A 20059-nucleotide genomic window follows, 5' to 3' on the forward strand; every position below is an offset into this window, starting at 1 on the left:
CACACAGCCCCCCTCCTTTGGTTTTTCCGAAGTCCATGCCTCGGTCATGACGATGTACCGCACAGCCTTCCAACTGAATAGCTGTGTCTGGTATGGACGGTTGAAGCCATGTCTCAATGACAAATAAAACGCAGCAATCTTTTACAAGGCTGTTCTTTGCTGCCTGCAGCCTCAATTCATCCATCTTGTTGGCAAGAGATCTCACATTAGCAAGAAATATGCTAGGGAGCGGTGGTTTAGATGGACTCCTCTGCAATCTTACCAGGACGCCAGCCCGACAACCCCGCCTTTGCCTCCTGTCTCTACGCCGCCTTCGCCTCCTCCCTGGAGGCATAGTAATCCATGGAGAGCCCGGTGGCCTGGCTACTCCCACAGGAACGTTATCTGGGCGAAAATAATCAGCTCTTACAGCTTGTTCACACTGTAACCCGACCTTCAGAAGTTCCTGCCTGCTGTAAATCTTTCTTGCCCGGCCAGACATACTCAGACCAAGTAAAAATAATAAAAACAAAACAAAACGCTGAGGGAGAGCACTAAGCCGCAGCGTCTATGCGCGCTGCCATCTTGTATATCTTGTATCCGGTTACTGGCTATTGGATTCCCATTAAACCACTCCTTTCCTTATCTGCTTGTTCAAGGCTGAATTAATTTTCGGTCCTCTTCACAATCAGGAAGGTGCAAATCCCGTGTAGACAAATGGCATCCCAAAGCCAGCGCCCTACAGCAGCTGAACTGCCAGTTGGACTTTAACTGCCAGTTGGACTTTACCTGGCTACTCCCACAGGAACGTTATCTGGGCGAAAATAATCAGCTCTTACAGCTTGTTCACACTGTAACCCGACCTTCAGAAGTTCCTGCCTGCTGTAAATCTTTCTTGCCCGGCCAGACATACTCAGACCAAGTAAAAATAATAAAAACAAAACAAAACGCTAAGGGAGAGCACTAAGCCGCAGCGTCTATGCGCGCCGCCATCTTGGAGTCCATCTGTGACTGGACTTAACCGTCAGGGGTCCTTTACCTTTACCTTTTTAGGGCATTGTAAAGACGGAGAATAAATCTCTAGTCCAAGGAGAAGCCCCTTCGTTTATCCTGAAGTATCCATGTTCCCTTTCTAGTTTTCCGTGCAGTATCAAATATCATTTGTCTTCCTCTGCTGTTTCGTTGACTTTAAACGAGTCTGCAAATGCCACCGCTTCCCCTCTTTTCTACACAAATCAGATGACTAAAGGTTTCTACACACATTACATTGAATGTAGGTACAAGAATGTCTCTATGCATGTGTAGGTGCTTGTGTGAAAGGGGCACGACACTTGTTGACTTGTACATCTCAACTGTCGAATGGACAGGCATTGTACCCTTGTTGAATGTATTGGGCGAATGTCCCTTAATAACAGAATTAGAGATTCAGGTAGGTAGCCGTGTTGGTCTGACAAAGTCGAAATATATAAAAAAATATTAAAAATGTCCAGTAGCACCTTAGAGACCAACTAAGTTTGTTCTTGTATAAACTTGTGTGTGCATGCACACTTCTTCAGATACACTGAAGCAGAAGTCACCAGACCCTTATATATAGTGGGAGGGTGGGGTTTTTCTCAGGAGGGTAGTAGGAGATGGGTGATTGACTCAATGGGTATGGTAAACCTGCTGACAACTGTTAACGACTGCAATTAGTCCTACAAGAAAAAGCAAGGGATAGTGTGCAGATGATTAGCATATGTAATGAAACAGGAATCCAATATTCAGACCAGGTCTCTCCATAGTTTTCAGTTTAGTGATAAATTGTACTGTAATTCAGCAACTTCTCTTTCAAGTCTGTTTCTGAAATTCTTTTGTAATAAGACAGCTGCTTTGAGATCTTGTATTGAATGTCCTGGGAGACTGAAGTGTTCTCCTACTGGCTTCTCTGTCTTGAGATTCCTGATGTCAGATTTTGCGTGTTCAGACTCAGAAACCTCCCCCCTAAATAAATTCACACTTAACTCAAATTTTTGGTTTGGTTTTTGGCAGAATTTAGGCCACAACTTTATTGATTATAGAAACTGACTGGTTGCATAGGCTCTGGTTCGACTAGCTCCCTGCCATGCAGGTAGCGCTGACCCAGGGTTCCAGCATAGGTCAGCCTAGGGTGAACACCTGGATAAGCGGAAAGCCGGGAACAGGCTATCTCCACCACCCAAATGTCCCCCTGGACTCAGGCATGGGCACAACCCCCTCACAGGGGTTGACCAAACCATCAAGTCCCTGGATTCCTTTAACGGAATACCCATCACATAGGGATGGCGAGAGCGTTCTCCCATCCCAATCACCTGAACCAGAGCCTATCCACAACCTTACAAGTTGTGATGATTTGCTACGCGGCAGGTGAAACCCAAATGGCAACAGTCAATCAGCCAAGTGGGGAAAATTCCTGCCATGCCCCTGTCCCAAAGACAGGCGACACACGACGGCATAGCAAGGTCAAGCGCAACAAGCCCTAAATGTAGGGCGAGGTGGATGGGTGTTCCAAATGCATGCGCCGAAAGAGGAAGCTCTGGGTCACGTGCATGGGCATAAATAGGTCCCTCGAACCATTTGGACTGCATCCCATTGGCCAGATTGAACTTTGAGGGACCTACCAATTGAGTGTTGTGGCTGACCAATTGTACCCACCCACAACACCGCAATATGTGCCCTCTTTAATGGAGGACCCGATTAATCACAGAATCGTTGTGTTGGAAGCGACCTCATGGGTCATCCAGTCCAACCCTCTGCAGTGCAGGAATCTTGGCTAAAGCATCCATGACAGACGGCCATCCAACCTCTATTTAAAAACCTCCAAGGAAGGAGAGTCCACAACCTCCTGAGGGAGACTGATCCACTGTCAAACAACTAGTTCTTACTGTCAGAAAGTTCTTCTTCCTTAGTCGGAATCTCCTTTCTTGTAACTTGAAGCATTTGGTTTGAGTCCTACCCTCCAGACCAGGAGAAAACAAGCATCTTCTGTTTGATAGCCCTTGAGATATTTGAAGATGGCTATCATGCTTCCTTTCAGTCTCCTCTTTATCAAGAAGTCTCTCTCTCTCTCTTTAGAGGAGGCATATAATATTATTTCAGCATTTCCTTTCCGTGGCAGAAGAAAAGTTCACAGAAAAACTCGAAAGAAACCATTTTCTCGTTCTAACCTCACCAAGCGGAAGGTGCCATCCCAGACCATTATGATCTAACACTCCAAGGGAGAAAGAATGGCTTTGTGGCTTAATGTGCTAGAGCGGGCATCAAGAACAGCACATTTATTCTCTTAAAAGCTCTCGGTCTCTCTAATCCAAGAGAAGCCAGAATAAACCCAGGAGGAGCTCAGAACATAAATGCAGTTTCAAAGATGTCATTTGTTGTAGCTAACTAGCTGTAGTTTGTGAAAAAGGTGTGCTATCTCTCTCTGGAGACAGAGCACGGAGAGAGTGGAAAACTCTATTATGTAGTTTGAAGAGGGGGAGAAACAGTTATATAAAGTTACTCTCCCCCCTTAGCTGCCTTTGAAAACTGCTCTGCAGAAGAGCAGTCATCAAAATCTGTCGCCTGAGCTGGAGTCCAGACATGCACAACATGTTCCAATCACACTTTTTAAAGCTTTTGTTTATACTTTTCGAATTTATACATTTTATTAATTTTACAATCATTTTAACATTTCAAAGTGTGACTTCCTTCCCCCTCTTTCTGCAGATCCTTAAATTTATTTTTAAATATCTTCTGCATAACCAAAATCATTTAATTTGCTCATTTAATTATCTACTTTAAATATATACTCTTAAGAAACTGCAAGTTGTTACAATAATTCTGCCAGTTTTTATCTACTTGCAATTTATCTGTAAATTTTCAATAAACCATTTCCATTCTTGTATTAAAAGTTTGTTATCTCAGTTTCTTATTCTTCCAGTAAGTTTCGCCATTTCTGCATATTCCATGAGTTTTTGTATCCATTCCTCTTTTGCTGGGACTTCTTCTTCTTTCCATTTTTGGGCAAGTAACATTCTTGCCACTCTAGTTGCATACATGAAAAAAATTCTGTATAGTTTGGGTAGTTCTGTCCCTATCGTTCCCAAAAGAAGAGCTTCTGTTTGTTTGTTTTTAAACAAACATTATACATTAAACCTTATCTCCCAAAAGGAAAGCTTCTGTTGTTTTTTTAAACAAATGTTATTTTAAATATCTTTTTCAATACATTATATATCATTTCCCAGTAAGCTTTAACCTTACTACAAGGCCACCACATAAGAAATCAAGATACTTTTTATAAAAGAATGGAAATGGTTTATTGAATATTTACAAATCAACTGTAAACAGATAAAAGCATCAGCAGGATTATTGTAATAACCTGCAGTTTCTTAAGAGTATATATTTAAAGTAGATGAATAAATGAGTAAATTAAGTTAATTTGGAATATGCAGAAAATATATTAAAAAAATTAAGGAACTGCAGAAAGTGGGGGAAGGAAGTCGAGTTTCAAAATGTTAAAATGGTTGTAAAATTATTGAAATGTATAAAATTGAAAATCATAAAAAAAGGTTGGTTGCTGTAGAACAGAGCTTTCTAAATTGTGTGTTGCGACACATCAGCGTGCTGGCTGCAATGGGTAGCTGTGCCGTCCAAACGCTCCCTGCGTTCCTCCTGGGTTTAGTTTAGCTTAACCTCCAGTTTGCTAGTAAACCTGAATTTCCGTGTCGTGAAATGACGCATGTCTACAATGTGTGTCACCCACACCAGAAGTCTGGAAAGCTCCGTTGTAGAACCAGTCCATATACTGGAAATGCGGAGATCTGATCAGAAATTCCTAACAGCCACACCGAAAAGCAATCAATATTTTAAAATTAACAGTAATGGTAATTACTGTTACCATTACCAGTTACCAGTAATTCTGGGCTGCATCAATAGGAGTATAGCATCTAGATCAAGGGAAGTAATAGTGCCACTGTATTCTGCTCTGGTCAGACCTCACCTGGAGTACTGTGTCCAGTTCTGGGCACCACAGTTCAAGAAGCACACTGACAAACTGGAACGTGTCCAGAGGAGGGCAACCAAAATGGTCAAAGGCCTGGAAACGATGCCTTATGAGGAACGGCTAAGGGAGCTGGGCATGTTTAGCCTGGAGAAGAGGAGGTTAAGGGGTGATATGATAGCCATGTTCAAATATATAAAAGGATGTCATATAGAGGAGGGAGAAAGGTTGTTTTCTGCTGCTCCAGAGAAGCGGACATGGAGCAATGGATCCAAACTACAAGAAAGAAGATTCCACCGAAACATTAGGAAGAACTTCCTGACAGTAAGAGCTGTTCGACAGTGGAATTTGCTGCCAAGGAGTGTGGTGGAGTATCCTTCTTTGGAGGTCTTTAAGCAAACGCTTGACAACCATATGTCAGGAGTGCTCTGATGGTGTTTCCTGCTTGGCAGGGGGTTTGACTCGATGGCCCTTGTGGTCTATTCCAACTCTATGATTCTATTCTATGATTCTATGGTATCACAAAGGAGTATAATGAGATTTCTTTTAATGATACGTCCGAAATAAAGATTGGCAAGATTTTGCTGTTTTCTGGTAGCCTTGTTGTGTTTGTGGTGTGGAGGTGTACATTTCTGAAAATGTACCCAGTGCTGAAAAATAGAAGGGCTAAGTGTGAGAGCACCGTGACCCATTTGTACCGAAGCTGAACGAGAAAGTACATTTCAGCTCTTCCAAAATAGCTTACATTATCGTTTTCATGTAGCAAAAGGCTATAATACATTAGGAACGAATCTGGTCAGCATGTTTTTCACTGTGTGTGTGTGTGCATGTGTGAAGAGAGAACATGCTGTACATGCTGGGAAAAAGTTATGAAGGGGTTGTTTATTTCTACACTGTAGTTTTTGGAGCATGGCATTTCAGAATCTATTATTATTATTATCACCAACTTCTGTTACGGGATTTTAACTGGGCAAAGTCAAGGGCATTTTGGCAACTGAGGCATGAAATCCACACGACGGGCTCTCCTCATAGTAAAAAAATATATTAATTTATTAAGTAATTGACGGCTTGCTGCCCTTTAATGTGCTGTCAAGCTTGCTGCTTTGAGGCCGATGCAAGTCAAATCCTGAATGTTAGGTCTGCATTTGTTGGAGTGGAAAATGGAATCACCTTCTGCATTAAGAACACTAACTAATGATATAAAGAGCAGCTTTGAAGTGTCTCATATGAATGTATGAGTGCATATCATAGACAAAGGAAGACTACCCGGCCTGAAAGATTTTGTCAGAATTGCAAATGTATTTCTTCCATTTGTGCTCTAGTAGAATAATTACATATCAGAGATAAAAGTTCAGATGATTGTTATAAAGCTGAAAAACAGCACCCAGCAGTTAAATTGCCCTTAACATTGTACTAAAAACCCCACAAAATGACAAAAAGTTCCATCCAAAATGCCTTTCAAGAACTGGTAATTTCCAAGTGGCAATTTTACATACACATGCTGCTGTGGCTTGACATATAAAAAACCCCAATTGCCACGCTGTAATCTCTTTTAATTTGCCTGCTGTTAGGTTGGCAAATGTATACCATTACATTTGTATGCACTCCTCACTGCTAATTTTGACGGTGTTGGCTGGGACAGAGTTCTTCAACCTTAGGTCTCCTACCACCGTTGGACGATGACTGTAGTTATCTCTGATTGTTGGTTAAACTGGCTTTGGATGATGGGAGGCGGTAACCCTACAACATTTGGGGACCCAAGGCCAAAGAATACGGGGCCAACAGGTGAGGCCTACTTTTAGGTGAAACGTTTTGACTGCGGTTCTTCCAGCAACACAGATTCAACGCCATGAGGATCAAGATTCGGCACAATTTCCTGTGATTCGGATCCGATTTAATATTTGCATCCTGTTTTAACGACAACAAATGTTGAGCTCAAAGCAACTCGCAATAATCGCAGTAGCATGAGATAACAACAAGCATTGCAATCGCTATGATATCGAACACAGAAGCATATAAATAAAACGAACGACAACAGATCCATTTTTTAAAAATGATACAATTCCATAAAGTCATGAGCGCCAGCTGCGTGCCAGATGAGATCCTCTCCCTGGGAATGTGCTTCTTCTTCACTCAGTGCAGCAGGTAGAATTGTCCCAGTCAGTGAGATGTTTTATAATTTCTAATTTTGACTTCTTTTTCACCCTGTATGGGTCCACAGGTGTGCCTTCAGGTGGCAGCCGGCATAGGTGAGTGCGTGGGTATAAAAACACAAGAATACAGACCATAATAACAGAATGAAAACAATAATACATTGGCTGACATGAGGCCTCCCAAACATTTTACCTTACAACACTCGTGGCCAAAATTGTGGAAACCTTTTGGAAAAAGTGTATTTCTGAGGTTTGATGGCTCATAACACCATTTTTTGGAGGAGTAATACCATAACATTATATATCAATGGAAAAATAATTTAATGAAGAATGTAATGCAACAAAGTTTGTTCTGTTATCTGTATTCTATCAAAAGTTATAGCCAAATAAAAGATTTCCACAATTTTGGCCACTAGTGTAGTTACTACAAAACACAAAAATCAAACTGCCCTTCTGTTTGCTGTCACCCAGGAACATCTACCTCCCTATATTGTCTTGTATATGACCTCCTTTTGTACAATGGAGTATGATTCATTAGCAGGACTCAGGTAGTTAGATGTTTGCAGCATATGTGAATTGTTTCAGGACTCTTCCTTTTACAAGAAGATAAGGCAGAACATGCTCCGACAAGCCCAAGTATTTTCTGCATGAAATTCTTAAATATTCTCTACTGATCATCTTCTAGGAGGGTTTCCCCATTTCAAAAAGTAAATGCTAGTATATTTTACATAGATTAAACTGTTGCAGATGGGATGCAGGTGGCGCTGTGGTCTAAACCACTGAGCCTCTTGGGCTTGCCAATCAGAAGGTTGGTGGTTCGAATACCCGCAACGGGATGAGCTCCCGTTGCTCGGTCCCAGCTCCTGCCAACCTAGCAGTTCGAAAGCATGTCAGTGCAAGTAGATAAATAGGTACCGCTCCAGCAGGAAGGTAAACAACATTTCCATGCACTGCTCTGGTTTTGGTGTTCCATTGCGCCAGAAGCGGCTTAGTCATGCTGGCCACATGACCTGGAAAAACTGTCAGCGGACAAACGCCGGCTCCCTCGGCCTGGAAAGCGAGATGAGCGCTGCAACCGCAGAGTCGTCCGCGACTGGACTTAACTGTCAGGGGTCCTTTACCTTTACCTAAACTGCAGCACAACACAACATACATGCTACTCTCATGGTTTAAACCCCAAAGTTGTGGAGCTTTTAAAACAAACCAAAACGCCACCCCCACAAATTTTTGATTGCCTTGCTTAAGATCCAGGATAAAGCACCAACTTTCGGAAATCCCCCCTGGATCCTGGTAACGTCTGGGGAAAATCTGGACGTGTGGCAAACCCTAAGTGCCGTAACTGAAATTACTGCCACAATTGCCTAACCAAAAGCTTGAAATCCCTCCTTTGAAATCCCAGGTATGGCAGCCTTATCTTCTAGTGTAGAGCAGTTATATTCACTGCATAAGTTTTATACTTATTTTTGGTTTTCTGCACATCATTCTGAGATACTATAATGCACATGCTTTATATATCCTTTTAAAACCAAAACAAAACGAGTTTCTGCTGACCCTATTTATCCAGGCGTTCCTTTTTCCTTTCAAATGCAAACCTTCAACAAGAGAAACTTGATGTTTAGATTTATAACCAGTTTAAGTAATACTGTTTGCATTTAGTTAGGGTGGGGGGAATAAACACCCAGGTTTTCTAAAGTCTTAGGACTAATTTGCTTGTCACCCTTGGAAGTAGTGTGGGATCAAGCAATGTAGAGAAGGTCTGTTTGGATTATTTAATATTTTCTAAGATGCTGAACCTGTGCTGGACAGCAGAAGATATTGCATGGACATTATTGGAATGTCTCATTTGATGTTCCTGTTTTCTTTCTGAAGAGTTCTGCAAGTAAACTTTGAATAATATTTTCATGGGCTTGGACAATTATTTCTTCCAAAAGGAGTCAGTTCTTATGCTTCCAGTCGCTTCAAACTGTGTAATATTAACATCTGCTGTATGACTTTCATATTAAATAGCTTTTTGTATGCTTGGAGGTGGCTGGAGGGAAGCTCAGTCCTGGTTGCACAGTGAGGAAAACTGACCTTTAGAAATATTGTGAGTTGTTGTTTTTTGAGAACAAGCTAAGAAACCATTTGCTTGCGAGCAGACCGAAACATCTTCATTATTCCAAGTCTTGCCTCATTCATTTCCTCTAGAAAACATTTCCTCTTGCCGTGTAATTAAACCGGGAGGTATTTAAGGTACTTCTTCAAAGTCGGCCGGTTTTTGGCTCATCTAAGAGAATGCCCAGATACATATTCCGGGCATGGCAAAATCAATAGCAGCGAAGAAGCATCAGGAAACATCACCAGGGGTTCACAAACAGGCCGAATGAAACTCGCTTAAATTATTGAAGCACCAAGGTCTGACTCAAAGCTGCGGCGTGTACAGATTATTAATGCATGATAGATGCTGGCATATCATGCACAGTGCTCCCTGAGGCAAAAAGCAGGACTCGGCCAAGTTAACGTGCAAACTGCTGCGGTGTTTGGTTTTTGTAACACATGGGAAGGGTGTGATTTGTATACTTCTGCTTGAACTCCTTCCTCAGTGCCCCAGCTCAAACCTGATCAATATTGGCGCGACCTATCCCCTCCCAATACTGGTTTTCTGCAGCCTGCACTGTGCCCAGGGCCAACCGCTGTGCTGATTTGTAGCAATGGAAAGATGAAAGGGGTTAAATTCTGCACTGCTTTGGCTTGCAAGCCTAAAGACTCCGCCCTGGTATTCTTGGGCGTCTGCTCCCTGTTTGGTTCTGTGTTTATTGCCTTTCAAGCGAGAATCCAGACCCTGAGGCTTGTGCAAGTGAGTAAATTTCTTCTTCTTCTTCCCCCGCTTAGGGCGGCCTGCAGCAAAATATTAAAAATAATAAAATGTCAGACATTCAAAACTTGGAACAGGGCTGCCTTTCTAAAAGTTGTGCAATTCTCTACCTCCTGGACATCTGACGGGAGGCCTTCCACAGGGAGGGCGCCACTGCCGAGATAACGCCTGTTATCTGAGGGGTGCTCAAATCACGTGGTTTATTATTTGCTGCAAACTGATGCAGGATTCGAGTGTGCTGAACTTGCAGCATTTAGGACACAACTGCTGCTGCTGCCGGCCCAAGACCTCTTTCAGTTTCATGTCTTGGTCCAAGAAGTAGGAATTACGTAATTGCTCATTAAAGTGCAAACATAATCACTTGTGCTGTTGCAACATGCGAGGGAAGATGGCATTAAAAGGTAAAGGTACCCCTGCCCGTACGGGCCAGTCTTGACAGACTCTAGGGTTGTGCGCCCATCTCACTCAAGAGGCCGGGGGCCAGCGCTGTCTGGAGACACTTCCGGGTCACGTGGCCAGCGTGACATTGCTGCTCTGGCGAGCCAGAGCCGCACACGGAAACGCCGTTTACCTTCCCGCTAGTAAGCGGTCCCTATTTATCTACTTGCACCCGGGGGTGCTTTCAAACTGCTAGGTTGGCAGGCGCTGGGACCGAGCAATGGGAGTGCACCCCGCCGCGGGGATTCGAACCACTGACCTTTCGATCGGCAAGCCCTAGGCGCTGAGGCTTTTACCCACAGCGCCACCCGCGTCCCTGAAGATGGCATTAGTATTGGCCAAATCTATGTTATCTGGTGCCCAATTCTGGTCTGTCCCTGTTGCCCCAGGGCTAACACACACACACACACACACACATATATATATATACACACACACACACACACACATTCCTCCTTTTCCCAGCTCCTGGACTGTCTCCTTTAAATCCTGGGTCAGTGGGAAAAATTTACATGTTAACATGGCTACAGGCAAGCAGACCCAAGGGGCAATATATATATATATATATATATATATATATATATATATATATATATGCAAATTTTACATAAATTCTAATTAAAACATACCAATCACCTTGCATTTAGGATTCTCTGAATCCCTTGACTTCCCTCCACCCTTTTTTTGGTTTCCATTTCCCATTCCACTTTGTAATCGACTTACCCTTTTGAGTATGCATATACCGTACTTTTCCATGTATAAGACTAGGGTATTTTTTAAAAACTAAAAAATAATGTTAAGGGGGGGTAGTCTTATACGCGGGGGCAATCTCCCCCTATTTTCTTAATTTTTCTTAATTTTGAGTCCCCCCAAATACACGGGGGCGTGTTATAGACGGAAAAATACGGTATATATATGATGCTCCCACCCGAACTTTATGAAATGATGCCTTAGCTTGCTTCTCCCCCCTGTGTGTCACCATGTCTTTTCTATTGTAAGCCTCGGGGCAAGGCGTGTCTTACAACTAAGAAAAAAAGCACACCAAGAACTCTGTCCTGGTTTCTAATCCATAATTGACTTCTGACTTCTGCTCAATGATTGAAACTAAGACCTCCACAACGAATCTGGACTAACATGAATTTATCTCTACTCATAAACTCTTATCTCTAATTCTGTAATGAATTATTGTGTTTTACATATTTTTATGAGTTTGAGTTTGTAATCTCTGTTAGAGTTTGTAATCTCTATTTGAGTTTGTAATCCTTGTCAGAATACATACTTTTGAATGGATTAGTTTTTGTTACTATTGACTCTTGATTTGCCAGTAGGGACCACTCCCACTATTGAAACTTACATTGGCCTGAGTTCTTGGCGTGCTTTTTTCTTGGTATATTTAAGAACAAGAACTCCAACTTATTTAACGTGTCCTACAACCAAGACAGCTCCTCGAACGGAGTCCAGAAGAATTTTCAGCCAGTTTCCCTGCTGGGAATAGCCTCCAACGTCTCTTTTGAGAATCCCTTGCTGTTTGTGTATGCGCTAGAACTGCCCAGTTTCCCTGCAGCAGCAAATTCGGGGTGGGGGGGGAGGGAGAGGACATAGGTCTATGTTAGTGTGTAAGAAATGTCTTTTTTGCCTGCCCCCTAAGATCATCCCCAGCATAGTCCTGGGATCCTTTGAACATGCAAAAACCTTTTCCAGCTACACTTGGGCTGGTTCCGCCCCCCCCCCCCCCTGCAGACACCCAAGTGAGAGAACCAGTTTCGTTTTGCCGAAATGCAAGCTCCCCCTTCCCCTCTCTTCTTTAAAAGTTCTTCTCCTGGACCAGTGATAACCTTCTTCAGCCCACCAAACTGCATTTCCTTGTGTGCGGCCTTCCAGTGAGGTCTTGGCGGCTGCTGCTGTTGCAGGAGAGGGGTGGATATGTGGTCCCATGTGGATGGATTTATTAAGGGCAGAGCAATGGATGCAAATCTTCCCCTGTGCACATTAAGCCGTGCAGCCCTGAAAAAGGCAGAGGTATCCCCTCCTCCCCATTTCTCCGTGAAAAGCAAGTAAAAAACAGGATCACAGTTCAAAACATACGTTTCACGGGGGGGGGGTGAGCTCAGGGTAGGCGCCAGTGACAGATGTGGCCCTGAGAAGAGGGCAAGGCTTGGGGAGGAAGATACAGAGGCCTTAACGGTTGCATTACCCCCCCCCCCCAACTCCAGCCTGAGGTGACCCTCCCTGTCCTGTGTTGTATCTTTCCACATCTCACTGGAGTATTATTTTATTTTATTTTATTTTATTTTCTGAAGCCCAAAGGAACTTAGAATTGATGTGGAACATTGATAAGTTATCCTTTTCATTTTTTAAAAAATAATAATTTTTATTACATTTTCAGTTTTATCATAATCACAGTTTCAACACATAATTCAATAAGTCTAAGCATTGCTCTGGCAGAGCATCGACCTCCCCCCGCCCCTCTTTCTGACTTCCATACATAATTACTTTTTCCTTAGCATTTCTATCACCACTTTTTTTACTTTCTCTCTTATTTTTATATTTCCCCTTATTAAATTAAGTCAGTTCCTTATATTCTCATTACGAAACATTTCAACTCAAACCTACAAACGTTTTCAGATGTTTGCAGTGTTCTTTCATATATAATATAAATTTGCTCCAGTCCTTTTGAAACAGTTTGTCGTGCTGATTCTGGATCTTCCCCGTCAGCTTTGCTAACTCTACATATTCCACCATCTTACTCCTCCGTTCTTCCAATGTTGGAAGTTCCTGCAGTTTCCATTTCTGAGCCAGGAGTTTCCCCAGCCACTCTGGGCGGCTCCCAAAGGAGTGTTAAAAACAATACAGCATTAAATATTAAAAACTTCCTTAAACAGGGCTGCCTTCAGATGTCTTTTAAAGAGAAGATAGCTGCTTATTTCCTACACATCTGAAGGGAGGGCGTTCCACAGGGCGGGCGCCACTACCGAGAAGGCCCTCTGCCTGGTTCCCTGTAACTTGGCTTCTCGCAATGAGGGAACCGCCAGAAGGCCCTCGGCGCTGGATCTCAGTGTCCAGGCTGAACGATGGGGGTGGAGATGCTCCTTCAGGTATACAGGACTGAGGCCGTTTAGGGCTTTAAAGGTCAGCACCAAAGTATTTTAAGACACAGCACCCATCCTTGCTTTGCCAATTTTTGTTCTAACATGCAAATTCTACTTTTTTTTCCTGACACAGGAGTATTTTCTCTCTGCCCCCCCCCCAAATGAAGTAAGGAATTGCTCCAGAAGCTTTTCTTCCAACCCCCTTGCTTCAGAGGAACCCCATTGCTTCTCCATGCTATTCTCTGACCCACCCCATCTCCTTCCTACTGGAGTCTCACATTATCAAGACTTCATATTGGTTTGTGTTCCTTTTTGTCCCGTAACTCAGGAACACAGTGCCATTTCATGGGTGAGGTGTAGCCACTGAATTTTGGAGGAAGAACTGAGGAGGATCCCAGTCTCTCCCTCCAGCCTTTGTGGCCGATGGTGTGCTCAGCTCGGATCAATGGTGTGTTCGGCTCGGATCCCTGCGGATAGGCAAGTAGAGCCGCTTGCTTAGCAGCCAGCTGAGCCGAAAGCTACCCTGCCATCTTGGGGCGGTGGACAGAAACAAAACGATGCAGGGCAGCAGAAGCACATTGCCAAATTAACAACTCTGAGGGGAGCACCTTCCCACTGGCGTTCGCTGTGACAGAAGCAGCATTAATTTCCTGAGAGACAATGCTCTCTTGGAAGGCTCGTTGCATCTCTGCACTTCTTTCCCTGAGCGGCTTGGCAGTTCTGCTTGTTCTGGATCGCCAGCGTCTCCTTCTCTCTAAACAACAGCGGCGGCAGACGCAGAAATCTCGGGAAGGTGATTTCCTCCAGGATCATTGCAGGTCTCTGGCAGAGCAGGACAGAGCGTTTATCTGGGGGAAACACTTCCGCACCTCTTTCGGGAATTCGTCTTCCTGCAAAGATTACGTGGCCAGCAGTCACTACCTCACGAAAACCCTGTCTGCGGAGGAAGCCGGCTTCCCCATAGCGTACGCCATCACCATCCACAAAGAATTTGGTACCTTTGAACGAGTCTTCCGAGCCATTTACGTGCCCCACAACATTTACTGCATCCATGTGGATAAGAAGGCACCTGACGGGTACCAGCAAGATGTGAAGAAGCTGGTCGATTGCTTTCCCAACGCCTTCCTCGTGTCCAAAGCGGAGGTGGTCATTTACACGGGGATAACCAGGCTCCAGGCTGACCTGAACTGCATGAAGGACCTCCTGAGGTCCACGGTTCAGTGGAAGTACCTCCTCAACCTCTGCGGCCAAGACTTCCCCTTGAAAACCAACAAGGAAATTGTCCGGAAGCTGAAAAAGTTTAATGGGAAAAACATCACACCTGGCGTTCCTCTTGTAGATCCTTATACCCTGAGGACCAAATATTCTTTCAAACCATGTCTTGGAGATCACGACGGAGAATATCCAATTCAAATGCTAAGCACCATGTATTTGAAATCAGAAGTGCCCCACAATCTGACTCTTTACCGTGGCTCTTCATACGTTGCCCTAACAAGGCCCTTTGTGGAGTTTATTTTCTCCGATGAACGGGCCCTCGATTTGCTAGAATGGTCCCAGGACACCTTTAGTCCAGATGAACAATACTGGACGACACTCAATAGGATACCAGGTACGTAGCAACATCCAACCGGTTCTGATTTTGTTGGCTGGGGTTTGTTGTCGGATCTAAAGTTGCACAGGTTCTCAAGGAGCTGAATTGGTTAGAGCTTGGTGCTGGTCATGCCAAGGTTGCAGGTTCGATCCCCGTATGGGACAACTGCATATTCCTGCATCCTTTCAAGTGATGTTGTGCTGGTCCCGTGGGTTAACCGTAAGGTGGGGTCCGAGTCCAGTCTGAGGTCGAGGGTGCAGTATGGAGGCAGTCCGTCAAAGCTGAAGCTGGGTCCAAGGCAGGGAGTCGGGTGAGGTCAGGAGCTCCGGCAGGACTGGGTGCAGGCAGGAACTGGATACCAACTTGGGACTGAGGCTGGCTGGCTTTTATCTGCCCGGAGGCATAGGGCGGCCCCAGTCCACAGGTGACTCGCCTCTCCTGGCCTGGAGGCGAGCACTCCTCCTGCAGGAACTTAGTTCCCTCTGCCTCTCTGCCCTGAGCCACTGTAGCTCAGGAGTGGCTGGAGGGTTACCGGACCCAGAGGCAACCTCAGCTTCCTCTGACGGGGCTGAGAGTGGAGCACCTGCAGGCAATGGGTCCTCCATCAGCTCAGGAGCCAGAGCAGACTCAGCTGGTGCCTGCACCTGAGGATCCAGCACAGGTGAGGACCCTTCAGGCTCAAGCCCCAGCCCTGGCTCAGCTGGTTCTGGAGGCGGGGAATCCTGTGCAGGCTGGGATTCCTCAGGTTCAGCCTCCGAGTCCGAATCCCAGGCCATCACAGATGCCTTCACCACATCCTGGCTCCAGTTGGTCAACGCTCCATGGCTGCCACAAAAAACCTTGTGCCTCCTGCTTTTCTGCCTGTTTTAACCAGAGCTTGCATGCTACACACTCCTGTTGTTCTCTCTTCCGGACAGCTAAGTGAGTGGGAGCCAAGGCCCATCCACTTGCTCAGGGGACACCCTCGCTTATTTCCCGTTCTGGCAACCTGGCTCACTCCTTGGGAATGTTGATGAAGACACTTAAGTGGCCAGCTAAGGCCACTATCTTACAAAGAAACTGGTCTGACTAGTTCAGTAAACTCTTATATAACAGCAAAGGGAGCCAAGAATTGGAAGGGACTTGGGGCATCATCCCTCAAACCTACATGCACGATGGCGAGAGATGTTATTTCTTTCCGGGTTATTCTCTTACAGGGATGTTCCTGTTTGTTTAACAGCTGGATTCAGAAGTCATTAGGAGAAAACAGAAACTGCTTGTACATACCCTCCATTTCTCCGATGCAAATAGGGACGTCCTAACCCATAATAATAATTTTACTATTTAGACACCACCCAGTATTTTCTCTACCTACCATACCCGCCAACATTTCTTTGATGAAAATAGGGACCTCCTAAGGAAAAGCGGGACATTCTGGGATCAAATAATAAATCAGGACAGCTTCTGTAAATCCAGCACCGTCCCTGGAAAATAGGGGCACTTGGAGGGTTTGCTTGTATACCTGGGAATTTAGGAAAATAATTTTTATAATGTTTATTAAACAGGTTTGTTTCTCTCCCCCCCCCCCCCTCGAGATGATGCAGACAAAACGGAAGGATTTCAAATGAAATCCCAATTACCTTGGGAGAAACTGAGATAAATAAGAACTCCCAAAGCATGACGAAATGTCCATGTTTTCAATAGACCATCTGGCACTTTTAAGATTAACTGCTGTGCCCTCACAAGGCTCATCTTTTGGTTTTGCACTCTCTCCAAATAACAGACGTCCCTGGCTCCATGCCAAATGCAACACGAGAGGGCGACTTGAGAGCTATCAAATGGATCAACGGAACTGTTGGGAAATGTTACGGTAAATGCACAGATTTGGCATTCTGCTGTCTAGCACTGAGAGCGGACCCTTCTTTTATTCCATGACCTCTGTCTATGCAGGTCCTCTTTTCCCTTCAGTTTAATGAAGGCTTCAAAGAGGTTCGGAAACAAACTTGTGGCATTTCAGAACTTGCAGTGCGTAGGCTCAGAAACACCAGCACTGGCACGGTCCTGTTTCTTTCCTGGGCAATGCGCAGTTCCAGAAACGATCAGCTGGGTATTATTATCTATCCAGAGAATGACCACGCTTCCAGCCGAGGGCCTTCTGGTGGTTCCCTCATTGCAAGAAGCAAAATTACAGGGAACCAGGCAGAGGGCCTTCTCGGTAGTGGCGCCCGCCCTGTGGAACGCCCTCCCATCAGATGTCAAGGAAATAAAACAACTATCTGACATTTAGAAGACATCTGAAGGCAGCCCTGTTTAGAGAAGTTTTTAATAACTGATGTTTTAATGTATTTTTAACCTTCTGTTGGAATCTGCCCGGAGCAGCTAGGGAGACCCAGTCGGATGGGCGGGGTACAAATAATAAATTATTGATATTATTAAATGCAGAGAGAAAGCTGGATGGGGCTCCTTTTGCATGGTTGTTCAAGGTTATGAACTTGCAGATTACACCAAATTTGCACCCAAATTTGTGCACTAAAGTGCATACAAACAATTCCTGCATGAAAGGGTGAATATATGTACAGCGTTACTCTGCGTTCATTTTTTGGCTGCCATACTGCTCTCATTGACTTTCATGGAATAATGTTTCACAGTCGGGGTCTTGAGAATTACAACCTTAGTGGCTTGGAGAACTCACAAGTCAATGTAAATAAAGAAGGTAGTGAGCTGCATCTTATATTATAAAGATAGTAATTAGCCAAGCCTTGTGGTAGAAGTGGTCTGATGACCGATTTTCATGAAGAAAAACGCTGCTTCTGAAAGGAGTGGTCAAGACCATATTTCAAAAAGTAAAAACCAGGACAACACGAAAGCTGTGGAGATGTTTTTAGGAAGACGTCAAATTTTTTAGGAAACCCCTTAAATTACCCCTAATTCACCTACCTGCATCATATATTTAGTCTGCAACTGCACGTCCGCTGAGTAAAAGTTATTCGTTTTTTAAAACTTTAAAGGCAATAATAATAATAATAATAATAATAATAATAATTTATTATTTGTACCCCGCCCATCTGGCTGGGTTTCCCCAGCCACTCTGGGCGGCTTCCAACAAAGATGAAAGATACACTAAAATGTCACATATTAAAAACTTCCCTGAACAGGGCTGCCTTCAGATGTCTTCTGAATGTCAGGTAGATGTTTATCGCTTTGACATCTGATGGGAGGGCGTTCCACAGGGCGTGCGCCACTACCGAGAAGGCCCTCTGCCTGGTTCCCTGTAACTTGGCCTCTTGCAGTGAGGGAACCGCCAGAAGGCCCTCGGAGCTGGACCTCAGTGTCCGGGCAGAACAGACAATTCAGGTCGTCTGCAAAACACTGCTCGAGTTTAATTCCCACATAATAAGGGTTGCCATATTGTAGGGTTATAGGGTTGCCCCAACCAGGGCTCCCAAAAAGTTTTTTTTAGGAAGACCCCAAAATTGTTGAGCTTCTTTTAGCCACCAGACATCAATTCCACCTTTAAAAACCCAATGGTATACAAATAATGTATGCCAAATCATTTTTATTAGTTTTACAATTTTTGTAATCAATACCAATTTACATCACATTTAATACGATTTCCCCATTAAGTTGACTTTGCACTCTTCATTCTTTTCTCTAATTACTTCTTTATATGACCTCCTTTATTTCCGATGACAGTACTTTTATCTCTTGACAGGTCACATTAAAAGAGACATTTGTGTCTATGGAACTGGAGACCTTGAGTGGCTGCTATCCGGTACACAGCTGTTTGCTAACAAAGTTGAACTTGAAACATATCCACCTACTGTGGAATGCCTGGAACTGGCCGTTCGGGAGAGGGCACTGAAAGAGAGTGAAATACCTGTGGAGCCAAGCTGGTACCTTTAGGGGAACGGATATGGTTTACTCTAAGACAATGAACAGAGCCAGCATCCTGGAAGAGCCAGTTTAGCTTGAAGCCATGCATGTTCCAATCTTGAACATCATCTCACTATGTCAAAATTCGGTACAATCGATATATTGGTTGATATTTTTTGCTATTTGATATACTTGATTATTTTTAGGATTTTGCATCCTGTTTTGGAACAGAGTTACTATCCATTTCTCCCACCCACCAAAGAACTCGGGTATCATTTGTTAATACTTTGGGAAGTGGTTTTGACCAACAGGAAGATAGATGGTGAATTCATATTTCAAGCTGGTTGAATTAGACTTTGATCATTGTTGCAAGTCAGGTTTCACTAAGTGGTAGTCTAGATGACTGGATTAAAACTGACTACATATCGATACAAGATTTACTAAGGGGCCTTGTTATTTGCTGGAGGACTTGTGTCTGCACACAAATATTGTACCTGTTTCTGAAGTGAGGTCAAGGCCCGATATTCAGATATACGGGCTACCAGGGTTCTTCTGTTATCTCCCACAGAAAGAAAAAACTCCATGAGTATCTTCCCCCCTTTTTTATAATGTACATGAGTATCCCTTTCCCTTTTTTATAATGGGAGCCTCACGCGCCCCCACAGGTAATGTGGGAGCTCAAAATCAGTGCAAAAGAGCAAAAAGTAAACTGCCAAAAAACAATTTCTCTTGAAAACAAAAGGAAGATCTTCGCACATAAGGTTTTTTTTTAAAGAGATGGCTTTTCAGGTGCAACCAAACCAGTTTCTTTAGAGGAACTGCTTATGCTGATTAACGGCAAATCATTTCCATATTTCTGTGCACCATCTTAATAATAATAATAATAATTTCTGTGCACCATCTAAATCTTCATTCACCTCAGATGGTTTGAAAAGATGATTGCCGTATGTCAGGGGTAGCCAACGATGTGCCATTCAGATGTTGTTGCCCTAAAACTTCCATCATCGCTGAATGTTGGACATGCTAGCTGGGGCTGATATGAGCTGCGCTGCAGAATAGCTTGTGGGCACCATGTTGACTATCCCTGTAATATTTGCTAAAAGTCCAGAG

General features: G+C 43.9%; 1 protein-coding gene across 2 annotated transcripts; it reads left to right on the forward strand.

The window, feature by feature from the left end:
- The first annotated feature begins 9843 nt into the window (after nucleotides 1-9843).
- On the forward strand, nucleotides 9844-19538 carry LOC144328741 (N-acetyllactosaminide beta-1,6-N-acetylglucosaminyl-transferase-like). 2 transcript variants are annotated; one of them, XM_077933344.1, is made up of 4 exons: nucleotides 9844-9961; nucleotides 13835-15115; nucleotides 16860-16946; nucleotides 18789-19538. In XM_077933344.1, the coding sequence occupies exons 2-4, from the start codon at nucleotides 14167-14169 to the stop codon at nucleotides 18977-18979; spliced, it is 1227 nt and encodes a 408-aa protein (XP_077789470.1). In that variant the 5' UTR covers nucleotides 9844-9961; nucleotides 13835-14166; the 3' UTR covers nucleotides 18980-19538. The 2 variants fall into 2 exon arrangements, with proteins under 2 accessions (XP_077789470.1, XP_077789471.1); XM_077933345.1 differs by having other exon boundaries at nucleotides 9873-9961; nucleotides 13640-15115.
- The last annotated feature ends 521 nt before the right edge of the window (nucleotides 19539-20059 follow it).

This window comes from Podarcis muralis, chromosome 8, assembly GCF_964188315.1.
Source record: "Podarcis muralis chromosome 8, rPodMur119.hap1.1, whole genome shotgun sequence".
NCBI classification, from domain to species: domain Eukaryota; kingdom Metazoa; phylum Chordata; class Lepidosauria; order Squamata; family Lacertidae; genus Podarcis; species Podarcis muralis.